At 37.4% G+C, this 12,987-nt stretch overlaps 1 protein-coding gene and 1 non-coding gene across 6 annotated transcripts in view; both read left to right on the top strand.

Annotated features, from left to right (window-relative positions):
* Positions 1-649: 649 nt before the first annotated feature.
* SNX13 (sorting nexin 13) overlaps positions 650-12,987 on the top strand; it is a 117,373-nt gene continuing 105,035 nt past the window's right edge. For 3 of the 5 annotated variants that reach the window (XM_074340808.1, XM_074340809.1, XM_019727220.2), the window contains exon 1: positions 650-870. Coding sequence is in view for 2 of the 5 variants with exons in the window: in XM_019727210.2 (XP_019582769.2) it covers positions 859-870 (12 nt within the window). In the remaining 3 variants the exon portion in view is untranslated. The remainder of the gene's footprint in view (positions 871-12,987) is intronic. The other 2 variants (XM_019727210.2, XM_019727202.2) reach the window with 2 other exon arrangements.
* On the top strand, positions 6,407-6,542 carry LOC141567021 (small nucleolar RNA SNORA48). Its single transcript, XR_012489421.1, has one exon. It is a non-coding gene; the product is annotated as a small nucleolar RNA SNORA48 (small nucleolar RNA).

The raw sequence follows: 12,987 nt of genomic DNA, 5'->3' as shown, positions 1-12,987 counted from the left end.
TTATACAGGTGCTGGCCAATCAACTAATCAGCGACAGTCCTAACTGCTGGGATCAGGGTAAAGCTGATCCGCCTGTATCAGTTCCACAACCTGTCGCGCACCCCAGTAGAGAACACACTGAGGATTGATAAGGACAAAGGAAAGTTTCTATCAAAGTTTAGGACAGAGGGACAGAACGGGGAGCAGTTTCAGATCATAGTCAAGCCCCAGACCGGAGAGGAAGCCAAACCTCCCGCGTGCTCTTCGGTCGCCTCGGGGGCCAAGGAAATGCGACAGGGAAGTTTTTCTACAGGACTTCTGCCGCCTCGTCCGCGAGAGGCGCGAGCACCGCAGCGCCGTCAGTCGAAGGCTCGGCCTCTGCCGGTCTCCCTCCACCCCAGGGCTGGCCAACCCCGGCGCGCGGCGGAGGACGAGCGGCTCCCGCAGGCGTGCACGCCGGCTCCCCGGCTAGCTTGGCGCGGGGCCCTCCCTTCACTTCCCGCCGCGGTCCCCTGTCCATCTGGGCGCCGAGCTCCGGAAAGCTCGCTGCGGGCGCAGACCCGGCCACCAAGCGCCCTTCTCCGCTCCCCCGCGCGCCGGCGCTATGGAGACAGTCACGAGACGCCGGCGGTGCCTGCGCCCGCCAATGGGAGCGCACGTCGCGGGGAGACGCAGACGTCGCTCTTCCAAGATGGCGGCGCGTCCGTCGCGAGCAGCCGGGCCCGGGGGAAGCCAGCGAAGCCGAGTAAAGCCGCCGCCCGGGAAAGGACTGAAGGAGCTGTTGCCACCGTTGGCGGCGGCTCAGGCGGTTTTCGCTGCTGCTACGGCTGTTGCCATGCGGCGAGGCTAGGGAGGAGCTCACTTCCCCGGGGTGTAATAATGTTAACAGAGGTAAGCGGCGACGGCGGCCAGTGTTTACCTGTAAAATGGGGAAGGGGCCCGCGCCAGCCCGTCAGAGAACATCATTTCTCCGCTGGCTGGCCCGACCCTCCGCAGCGGGCCCCGGGGCCCGAGGGGCAGCGGGGATCCTACAAGTGCTCCCTGACTAGCAGCTGTGCTGACTCAACAGAGCCCCACCACCTCCTGCTGCCTGTGCCTCTTTCGCAGTTGCCACTTGCCCGTCGCCCCGGCACTGGTCTCCCCCTTGCTGTCGCTGCCTCTTAACTCATCGCTTCTCTCGTGCGCTGCTCTATGGCAGCGTCGGTCTCTCTGCGTTGCCGCTGGTTCCTGCTCCCCTACGGTTTGCCCGAGGTCTCCCTTCAGTCCCTGGCCTCCAGGGCCCTCCACTTCCAAGCTCGGTCAGCATCCTGGGTTTGTCCCTCGGCCAAACCGGTTTGTGTCCCACCCCCTCTTGACTTGAGGTGGACCTTCTTTTACCAGCAGCGACATGTGGATAACCCCCTCTCCCACGCCCAGTCACCGTTCGCTTAAACCGTGGGAATAAAGTTCTGTTTAGCCTCTACCTTCCTGATTTGCTTAAGGCTCCCTTGGTACTTACTCTTCAGTGGAAGTTTTTTCCCTTGGACCTGAAATGGAAGTAGGGCAACTATGTGATTAGCCAATCAGTTTCCCTTTTCTAGTGCCGAATGTCCATTTCAAAAAGACTTTTTGAAGTAGAGTTTGCCTTTATTAGCAATACTTGGAGGGGAAGAACTAAATTGATGTCACTAGATGCTTGACCCAGTTATATGCCGGTGTAGGCATCACTGAGGATAAATTCTGAAGCTTGTGGATTTAAGGAAATATTTTAGAAGCTGCTCTCTTGCAGTCCAGTGAGGATTGCGATGTCAGCTGTCAGGGTCTAGTTTGGGTATCTTTGGGGCTGAACAGAGGACAGGAAACAACTTTAATCAGCAATGGGAAGTATACTTATTTAGGCCAAAAAGGAAATAAAAACGTTTGTAGATGAGTGGCTTTTGTTGTGTGAAAATGTGATAATAAAGGCCTTAACTTGCCTTTCCAACTCGATTAACTCTGAGACACTTGCTACTTTGCTATTTGTACTTAATCATCTGATAGAACCTGACATATGATGTGTCTGATAAATACTGGTTGATTTTTAACTCAGGAACTACCTATTTCTAGTAATTTGTAGTTCACTTTATATTTCTAAATGCCACCGATTTTTTCATTCCCAAAGTGTGTTTCATTCCCATAGATTATGGTATAAGGTTCTGTTGTCATTAGCAGTATTAGGTTAAAAACCAAAAAGCCTTATAAGTACCGGAAGTTCTATTTGTACCTTCAGTGTGATATTTTGGGGGGAATCATTAGCCTTATAATAAGTTTTCAGTGGTGTTTCTAATGTACAATATTTTACGAGGTGGTGTTTTGATAAAATTTGGCTTAAGTTAGCACCTTTTAAAGAGTTGTAATCCTTTCACCTAAACTCATTGTGTCTGCTAGTAAAATGATAGTGTCTTGATTGGGAAAGATTGAACTTTCTAAGCTTCTGTATTTTTAAATAATTGTGTGTTTCAGTGAAATATTTTAAACAACAGGTCAATGATAGGAAGATATACTTTAGTGCTTTGTGTGTGTGTGTGTGTGGTGCACAGCTTGTAATCGGCAGTGCCAGACTTCCAACCTTGGTAGTCCCTGCCGAGTCTATTAACCACTACCCTGAATTGGCTCCCCAAAGTAAGGTCTAGAAGAAATGGAACTTGGATCTTATTTATGATTTTTAGTAGTCATTTTATAGATTAGAAAACTGAAGTCCAGAGACTTGTCCAAGGTCAAACAATTATTAGTGGCAAAGGTGAAACTAGAATCCCATCTCTTGACTGTCAGTAGAACTCTGACCATTTTGCTCTCTCTCAATGAGTAGTTTTCAGCTCTTTTGATAAATTTTAAAATATATTACTTTCTTGTCTGAATATGTATGGTCAGGTAGATAAACTGAAAGTTATTATCACTTGAGAAAGACTTTTTGCTTTACCTTAGCTTTTTTTTTTTTTTTTTAACTAGGCTCAGAAATACTCCTTTTGTGAAATATTATAGGTACAAAATTTTACTTAATATTAGTTACTAAAATTTAATAGTCTGGGACTTGAATTTTGCTGTTTCTCTTCGTGCTAACTTTAGATCAGCAAGTTTTAGGGAGTGTAATTTAATTTGTGTTAGTTGTCAAACTGTGTAATGATGAATTGTGTTATGATAGATTCTTAAGTTTTGTAAGCATACTCTGAGTTCAGCAAGTGGTGAGTAGTTGTACTATCTGCCTGGTTCTTTTACACGTCACCATTGCGGTATGTGATACTATCTCCAGGAGACCAATGAGGAAACCGAGATTGAGAGTTAAAGTAGCTTGCTTAAAATCATGTAACAAGTGGTGGAGCCAGCTGTCACACCTAGGTCCTGGCTCTTATTCCAAATTATGTGTTTTTGTGGCTCAGCGTGGGATGCATCATTAATTTTTTGTAGCTGATAATCAACAGTATACTATTTTTAGGCTTTTTTAAAACCAAGGTGGGGTTTCCAAGTATGTGGATACATAATAACATAATAATGATAAACATTCATATGAAACTTTTCAGTTTTGTCAAAATAGATCTTTGAAACCTTTTCAAAGAAACCATGTAAGTGATCAACTAAGGGCTATATTAAGTTAAGCTAAAAGAGAAAATTGCTCAATTGAGCAAATACATACGTTGAACTTTGAAACCTGTGAAATATGATTGATTAGTATGAGCTGAAAATACAGCTCCAGTAGGTTGTCTTACATTTTTTTTAAACGTTCAGTTATTTTTTCTTCTACTGTCTTTGCTGCTGTTAGGACTTCTTACTCTTAATGTCACTCTTACTACATTTGGCAAAAAATTTGTTGTAGTATACTTGAAAATTATTTGTTTAATACCTACTCACCTTTAACCCCACCCCCCAAATAAGAGTAAACTTCCATATATCAGAATTAGTTGGGTATGGATGTTTACCTGATAATTTGTTTCAATTAATCTGATTGGTCACAGCATTGAATATAATGAAATTTGTATCAGTGAGTTTTCATTAAACACACTTTGAAACATTTTTGATGTTTCAAAAGCTATTGGGGTTATTACTCTGAGCATTTATTATCACAGAGAACCAAAGGTATAGAGGATATAGGAAAACATGCAGAATTCGTAGCAGTGCTATGGCATACTCTGGAGCTTGTTTTTATTATACATAAAACCAATTACCAGCCTGTTGACACTTGTCTTGTGCTTTTAAAAATAGTGAATAAAAATTGTAGTTATTTAAACTTAATGGTTGTAATTGTTTGGGTTGTGTGCAAACATTAGTAAATGTTAAATAAAATGGTTTATAAAAATAAAATGGTCTTGATGTTGCTTCCATCCTGATTTATTGCTTTATGTATCAGCAATAATCACTGATTTTGTGGTTAACAAATATGCTACAGGTGGGAAAAAGGTATAACCTGCAGCAGTTTTAAAAGTCCCAGGTTAATAGTTGTTAAGGGAGTAAAATTTTGTTGTTCAAATAAATTTGGAAGATAGTTGCTTAAAGGAAGTTAAATAGGTTTCTTCCCTGGAGGACTGCTTAGAGCTTTTGGTAGGTGATTTACTCTCAAAGAAGGTGATAGAATTTTGTGTCATATTGCAAAGTTGTTTAATTTAGTCTTTTTCTGGAGAACCCTGACTAATACAGAGATTTATATAGAGGGTCTTGTATTTCACTTTAGGAAATCCTGAGATATGGTGAATTGTGCATCAAGGAAGAGTCTGTGGACTGCAGGGCTCTTTTTAAACACATACACACTCTCTCTCACACACACACACACACACTGTTGCTTATAAGTGCTTAGTAAAAAATTAGGACTTGATTTTGTTGCTTAATGTATTTATTAATAGAAATACTCTTGGGATGGGTTAACTCTTTAACTACAGGAGCTATTTAATTATTAATTAATGACATTGTAAAGGCTACTAACTAGAAAAAGAACCTTATAGCCATTGCCATTCAAAGGATGTTAAGAGGGAGGAAAGATTTTATGAGAGTGGAAGGACGTTACTATCTACAGTGATCCTGGCTTGCCACTCCACACACAGCATTGTTCAGCATCTTTTGACAAGCCAAGTTGAATATTGCTAACCTTTTTTTCAAGCATTTCAAAGGGCCTTTGTTTCCCCCCCACCCCCGTTGAATTCAAGTTTTCAGGGCGTTTATAAGTAAATTATATTTATTTAGTAATTATTTCCATTGTATTTTGTTATTTCAGCACATATATATCCTTTGTTCATCACTTCATATCAGCAGCTAGCTAGTTGATAGAATTGCAAACAAAAGCAAAGTTGTGTGATTTTTTTTAATTAAGCCCTACAATTTTATATTAGATAAACAATGTCTTCCATTAGGCATTTTGAAATATTACAGTAGAGGTTCTATATTTCTATAACTATCCTTGGTAATTCTATGTAGGGAGATACTAGTATATCTGACTCTAGTGTTCAGATGAATTGTTCGAAGGTTTGTTGACCAGTTTTCCATAGAAATTGATAAAGGATAGTTTTTTGTTCACTGTATTATGTTTGTGATTAAAAGTATTGCATTAATTGCTACAAGTTTATGAAATTACTTAATTTTATTTGAGGAAATATGGAATTAAATTTGGGAGGCCTGGGAAATAAGTAGAATTGTGTGTAGTTTTATATAGATTAAAAATCGATAGTTTATAGATTAAAGGCGTTGGTTTGTGTATCATAAGGCCACTGCAAAACATGGCTTTTCATCGTTTATGTAGTAATTACCAGCATGTATACGGACTTTTGCAGATTATAGAGGGTGCTTTATGTCTTAATTTAATCACATTGGTAGATGTGCTGATGCTTGCTTATATTGTCACATCTAGTTTATGGAATAAAGAGAATTCTCTTAAAGGGAGAAGAAAAAGGGTATGGGAGGATGTTTGAAATATTCATAGACTTCTTTAGGTGGTATCAACTAAGCAGTGTGAGCTAAATAATAATGGAAAAGGAGGAGGGAGCATGAGCTTTTGGAAGAGGAATAAAATAGGTTCCATCATGGGGAAGAGGTTCCAGTGCTGGCCACTCACTAACTAGCCATTTGGTGACAAAGCTAAATGACTGTGGCATTCCCTGAGGTTCTCAGAGTATGGCTTTTTAAATTGTGTTTTGAAATTCTGTAGTTTCACAGACCATCAAGTGCTCCCTCAATTGACAGTAATCTGATTGCCTTTATTTCTGAGTCAGTGTAATGTTGATGTTACAAGGCCTTAAATGTTTGTGAGGAGAGGGAACTTGGAGTTAAAGCAAGTGGAGACAGCTCTTAAACATACCATTATCCAAAGTGGTTGAAATTGAGTGAATATAAAGCTGGAGTCATGGTAATGCATACTTATTTCTATCAACAACTTATACGTATGACAGTAGTGAGGTTAACACACAAATGACCTATACGAATGAGTCCATGTCCGTGGCCTGGGTAGAGTGGCACCTGGTTTGGTGGTGCTTATCTCACATTAGCCAGGGACAAAGTGACTCCTTGTTTATCCCAGCTTGGCTTTTGGTCTGTGCCCATGCCTGCTTTATGCCCTGGACACATGAATTAAAAAAAAAAAAAAAAGAATGAGTCCCAATTTCACGATTCATTTATGATGTGACATTGGGGAAGTTGTTTATTTCTGAGCTTTAGTTTCCTTCTTTGTAAAATTGGAATAATAATAGCACCTTGCTAAGCTGCTCTCACATTGTTGTAAAGAGCAAATAAAGTGGAAGAGGGTATTTAACTCTTTGTAAACTATCAATCGTTATACAAATATTAGTGGCTAATACGTCAGGTGGTGTTTTTTTTTTGTTTTTTTTTTAATATGCCTTGTACTAATATGAATTCAAGTCCTAGGCTCCTAGGCTCACTAGCTTCTCAGTGGGTGGGTGGATCACAGGAGAAAGAGGAACCTCCTTTCTGGGGGTGGGGGTGGGGGGTGCAGGGAACAGACTAAAAGAAGTGACAGGAAAAAAGTAGACTGAGAGCATGTCCTGCAAACTAGTAATGAGAGTAGTTTATTGTGTGGTTGGTAAACTGATTCCAAAGAATTTCTGAAAGGGAAGTTCCAAAATATATTTTGAAAAAGGTTTCTTCCTTGAAAGTCAGCAGTCATTTGTTTGTACATATTCTGAAATATTTGTGGGAAATCTTTCAATTTTAATCAACCCTGATAAATTTTTAAAATCCTGGTACATTCTTAAAAGGAAAAGCTGTTATTTAGGATAATTTTTATAAGGCTTTAGTTGTAACTTCCACTGGATATTAATTTTTGTGGATTAATTTGTTCACCAAACACAAATACACCTACTGTGTGGTAGGCACGTGTTAAGTTCTGATGCTGAAGGGGTGAGTCAGACCTGAAACCTGCCCTCCGAAAATTCACTATCAGAATTAAATTTTGGCCATAATTCAGTCAAAGCCTTGTTTGAAGTGTTTTGTCGGAATAAAACAAATAGCATAATTAAAGGGTGAAAAAGGAAGAAGAAAATGTTGGAGAAGGTAATTACTTGCATTAGCTTTATAATTCTAGGTAAAGCTACCAGTTTTGATGAGATGGCAGCCCTAAAATGAGATTCTCCTTACAACTGTAGTCAGCCCATCTCTACTGTCTGTATTTGCTCCAAGCTAATTCACTATGAGAAATGGGGGGGGGGGGGGGGGGAGAACAGATTCGTTTATTTGCTTATTTTATGTTTCTTCCCTACTTGAATATAAACTCCTGAAGATGGGGCTCACAGTTGTATTCCCAGTGCCTGGAAAAGGGCTTGACACTTCGTATTCCTCATTAAATATCTGTTGAATGAATGTTGACTATTCCCTCCAGTAAAATTAAGGTAAAGGTGAAAAATTACTAAGGCAAACATTGTCCACAGTAAATTTATACCATCACTTTAATTATCCTTCAACGATTGGTTACTATATATGTCCACAAGTTTTAATAGTACACTGTGGTTTAATCTTGTGTTTGGGATCACAACCCCTCCTCAAAAAAAAAAAAAAAAAAAAAGTTGAACACTAGGCTTTTAGTTAGAATGTAATTCTCATTTTTTCCTGCAGGGAAAAATCTGATTACATTGATGTTATTTTCATATAACCAATTTTAAATGGAAGAACAACTTAACTTTTATTTTATATCTCACACTACTGAATATTTATTAGGATTTCATGTGTACCACCTTAAAATGTATTCCTGAACTGGGTGAACTTAAAGAGAGCTTTGTTTATAATAGGGCACTAATGCTGACTTTTGTGGCACTTTGTTGAGTGTTTCGCATTTATACTAAAGCTATCTTGAAAGTTTTCAAGTGTGAGTGAAAATTTGGTCATGGATTTTAGAAAGTTGGAAAATTTGGGGCACATTGTCAAGGAGGGCAGCTGCTACCACAGTATATTGACTAAAATGCCTCTCAGTGTCATGGTTAGAGACAGTATTGTTAGATCCTTTCAACCCATCTACAATTCCACTGCATATTTAGAAATAGTATCTGCTAGAAGAGTTCAGTAAAATAATTCCACTGTGTTCAACTGTGAAAATTAAACTGGTTTAAAGATCTTTAAGTTAGTACGAGAGGCTCATATACGTCAAGTGGAATTGGCTTATTGCACTGTTTTCTCCAGTTTTCTGAGGGACCTTTTCAGTCTGATGCCTCTTCTAAAATCCCTAGGTGAATCCTGCTTTGCTTTTGACCTTAGCCCTGCATTGTTGGAAAGTCCTTGAATGTTACCCCATTTAATCCTGAATTCCTTTTGCTCCTGGAATCCTGGAGATATTTTTAGGTTGGCTGTGGTTTGGCACATGAGAGAGTATGTGATTCTTTGTATTGTGACTTCTTTTCAAGCTAGAGTTGTGTGACAACATGCATTGTGTGGACAGTGGCTTTTGGATTCACCATCATTTGAGGCTTGGAAATTATAAAACTGATTGAAGTTGTATAGTTTTAATGGAAGTAAATTTAATGGGAGTAAGTTTTAATGAAGTAAAATTTGACCTCATGTTACTGATTACATAAATTTTGGGAAGCATAATATTGTACTTTAGAATTTGTTCTTGATTTCTCTTCCTGAGTTTGAGATGGCATGCATTTTGTTCTCAGAATTTTTCTCAGGATGTTTAGTCAGACTGTAAGTATTAATATAATGAGCTACTTTTACATCTGATGCTAATGATTAACATCTGATGCTTTTTATTGAGATATAGAGTACCTAAGTGCTCACCACTTAAACGGTTGCAATAGTCTAATCCTGGTAAAAGTTAGCAGAATAAGAGGAAATTGGCTAGAGGGAGGTTGGAACTTGAAAGGTGGAACACAGCAAAGAAACAGAAAAAGAAACTGAAATAATGTACTTTATAAATAGTGGTGTGTTGATTACGTAAAAATTTTAGAAAAATCAAACAAGAGTATTTTATAATTTATAAAACTGTATTTTATGAACTAAAAAGCTGTGCAAGTTAATATTTGATAGCTGAGAGTATTCAATCAAGTAATAGGCATTAATGCAAAATTTATAGGACTACTGAAATTAGTGAGATTGTCTTTGTATTGGGACTCAGAATGTTAATCATCTGTGTCTGTATATCGTATGCTTCAATTAAGTAGGAGTCACTGCAGATATGCAAAGATTGCTCATTCTTTAGAAATATGTTGTCATAACTGATAACTTTATTAATTGGTCAATGGAGAAAAAAATTCTGAGTATTATAGGAGATAACAAGTAGACATTTGATAAAATCAGCTTCTATTCCTGAATAAATATATATAATAAAATAAAAATAGGTGAATACTGTATTAAAGATTGTATGTTAACAAATGTCAACAGGATACTTTATACTTTTTAATCTTATATTTAGCTTTTTAAATCATGAACAAGTTTGGCTTGTAATTTTTCATCTTTGCCTATCACAGAGGTAAAAATTATACTCTTGCTTTAAAAGTTTGGATTTCTTTGATTGCTAGTGGAGTTGATAATTTTTCTTATGCCAGGCCACTTGTATTTTTTGTTTTGAGTTGCCTGTTCAATTTCTTAATGATTTATAACTTCTCTTTACTCATGGATTTTAACCTTTTGTTGTACATGGTGCATATATTTTTACAATTACATATATTTATGGATTTTCTTGCTATTAATATAAATAAATTTTATGTTGTTAAATATGTGAATCCTTTCCTATAGATTTTATCATTTTTAAAAAGACCTTTCCTGGCCCTAAATTATACAATGATTTTAATTGTTTTAGTAAGAGTTTCTAAGCTGTTTTCTACATATTTTTAGTATTTTTTGTGAGGTATTTTATAGGGGGAAATACTCATAATTTTAATCAATTTTTTTTTTATAGTGCAAAATTTCAAACATACAGAAACCTTGAAAAATATTGCCATCAGCACCCAGGTACCAATTACTTAGATTTGTTAACATTTTGTCCTATTTGCTTTAGATCTGATTCTTTATGTTTTTGTAGCTGAACATTTTAAAGTAAATTGAAGGTATTATGTCACTTCTCCTCAAAATACTCTCCTGAATCTCCTAGAATAAGGATGTTTTTTGATATAACCATAGCATTATTGTCATACTTAATAAAATTACCGGTAATTCCCTACTGTCGTCTAATAATCAGTATACGCGTATACAAATTTCTCCAGTTTGAACCAGGATCTAATCTAGCAATATCATTGTTATGTCTCTTTAACAAAAAATAGCCCCATCTTTCTTCCTCCTTCGCTTTCTCCTCTTCATTATTTTGGGTGGTTGTCCATTGCGTTAGGATGCTGTGTAGAATGTCATTGATAGGCTCCCCCCACAGCCAAAAATGTTTCCCTACATCGCTAAATGCCTCGTGGGGGGGCAAAACTGCCTCTGACTGAGACACTACATTAAAGGTGGTACCTTTTCTGCACTTTCACTTTTTTAGATAAAGTTGTTGTTTCTTAGAATTGGTTTTATCTGACTCCATTCTGTTCCATCGACCTGTGTGTCTATCCTTTAGCCTGTTTTGCTTATTTATTTTACTTTCCTTTGTTGTTTAACTAGTAAGTAGTAATTTTAAAAATAGTTTTATTGAGATATAGTTCACACCATACAGTTTATCTAATTAGAGTGTACAGTTCAGTGGCTTTTAGTACATTCACGTAGTTGTGCATTCATTGCCACGGTAAGTTATAGAACTCATTACCCCAAATAGAAAAACCTTTATGCTTGTGCTCATTTTAAAATTGGATTATTTGTCTATTTCTTGTTCATTTTTAACAGTTCTTTGCATATTCCAGGTAGAAATTCATTATCAGATGTATGATTTAGAAATATTTTCTCCCATTCTGTGGATTGACCTTTCATTTTCTTGATGGTATCACTTGGATCACAAAATTTTCTAATTTTGGCATAGTCCAATTTATTTTTCTTTTGTTGATTGTGTTTTTGGTGTCAAAAGATTTAAACTTTGTAGTTCATTTTTCTTCAGTTAGCTTCAGATGGTATCAAGTAGCACATAAGCAAGACTAAATAAATAGACAAAAATAGGGCCAAAATTAAGCCATTATCATTTTCCCCAACTTGAATTTTGGAAAAAATAATTTTTTCGTGAGTTTTATTATCATATCTAGATTGTGCATTTGTGTGTGTGTGTGTGTGTGTGTGTGTGTGTGTGTGTGTGTGTTTATATAGAAGACTTGGCTGAGAATTTGAGGGCAAAAAGGGGTTGGGTTTACCTTGTAGCAGTGGATAATTACCAGCCAACCACTCTGCTCTGCCATGGGGAAGCTATTATAACTACAGTAACCTAGAATTCTGCAGTGTTTCTGTCTTCAGTTGCCCTGCTGCCAGTGTTCATGTTTAGCAACTCCCCTGAGGGGAGGGAGGAAGAATTCTGCAAAAGCAGAGACCATGTATTAATAATTCCAGCCCTGCCCTCTTTTGCCTGTGTAATCTGCTTACTCCTCTTTGCTGAATTCCTGTCTGCATTATCTCATGATTATTGGGGTGTTTTGTCCATGACTTTTTTCTCCCAGCACATTCTGAGTCTCTGGGTCTTACTTTGGAGATCTCTTACTAGGCTGGCTGGTTCTTTCAGCAGCACTCCAGGTTCAGGAATCATAACTCAGACCATGATATTCTTGAGGACATCTCTGTTTATGGTCCAGCTGCCTCTTCGCAGCGTTTTCCTAGTTATTGCCATAATTTGACCAACAGTTTTGTTTTACTTTCTCAAACAGGATGTTTCATGTTTTTCACTTGGTGGAGAAGTTTTATGACAGCTTTTATAATCGTTACTTGATAGAATAAATGTGAGTGTATTCACTTAAATATTTTAATTGCCTGCTAATTGAATATTAATAAAATGAGTTACAGATATGGTGTGTCTTTTGTAGGAAAGCTGGTATGTGCAATCTAAAAATAGTAAGTTAATAATAAGATAGTACTTGCAATATTTTTTGTTAAAAAAATTACATGCTTCTTAAAACGTAAACCAGTGCAGAAGTGTATTTAGTAAAAAGTAAAAGTTAGTACGTATTTGCTTTTTCTGTTTTAAAAACTGCCTGGGTGCTTCTGTACCTTTCTCATTTAGACAGACATGAGAGAAGTTGCATTAAATTTTTAAAAATTGCTCTTAAAGATAATGATATGAATTATCTTTTTCTGCTTTGATAAGTTTCTCAAGTGTTTAATTTTTCCAATAGTTTCTGTTTATTCTTATACATTTTCTACTCTTCTCACTTCCCCTCTGCCCTATAGATAGTAGTTGCTCAATGAACTGATTGACACAGAAACCAAGGGCAAATGGAACCTAAGTGTTAAGATGCCAATTAATTAATGATTGGAAAGGAAGATAAACTGGTGATTATCACTGGGGAAAAAATATTTATGTAACATTGATTTAAATCAGAAGATCTGTGTATTCAGTATATAATTATTTAGAGCATACTCTATGTGCCAAATGTTATACTTGGTACCAGTTATACATTGTTGAACAAAACATACACAATTTATGTCCTCATGAGTCTTATAGCATAT

The sequence above is a fragment of the Rhinolophus sinicus genome, linkage group LG09 (assembly GCF_036562045.2).
Source record: "Rhinolophus sinicus isolate RSC01 linkage group LG09, ASM3656204v1, whole genome shotgun sequence".
Taxonomy (NCBI): Eukaryota; Metazoa; Chordata; class Mammalia; order Chiroptera; family Rhinolophidae; genus Rhinolophus; species Rhinolophus sinicus.
This window is presented reverse-complemented; position numbering and strand designations above follow the sequence as displayed.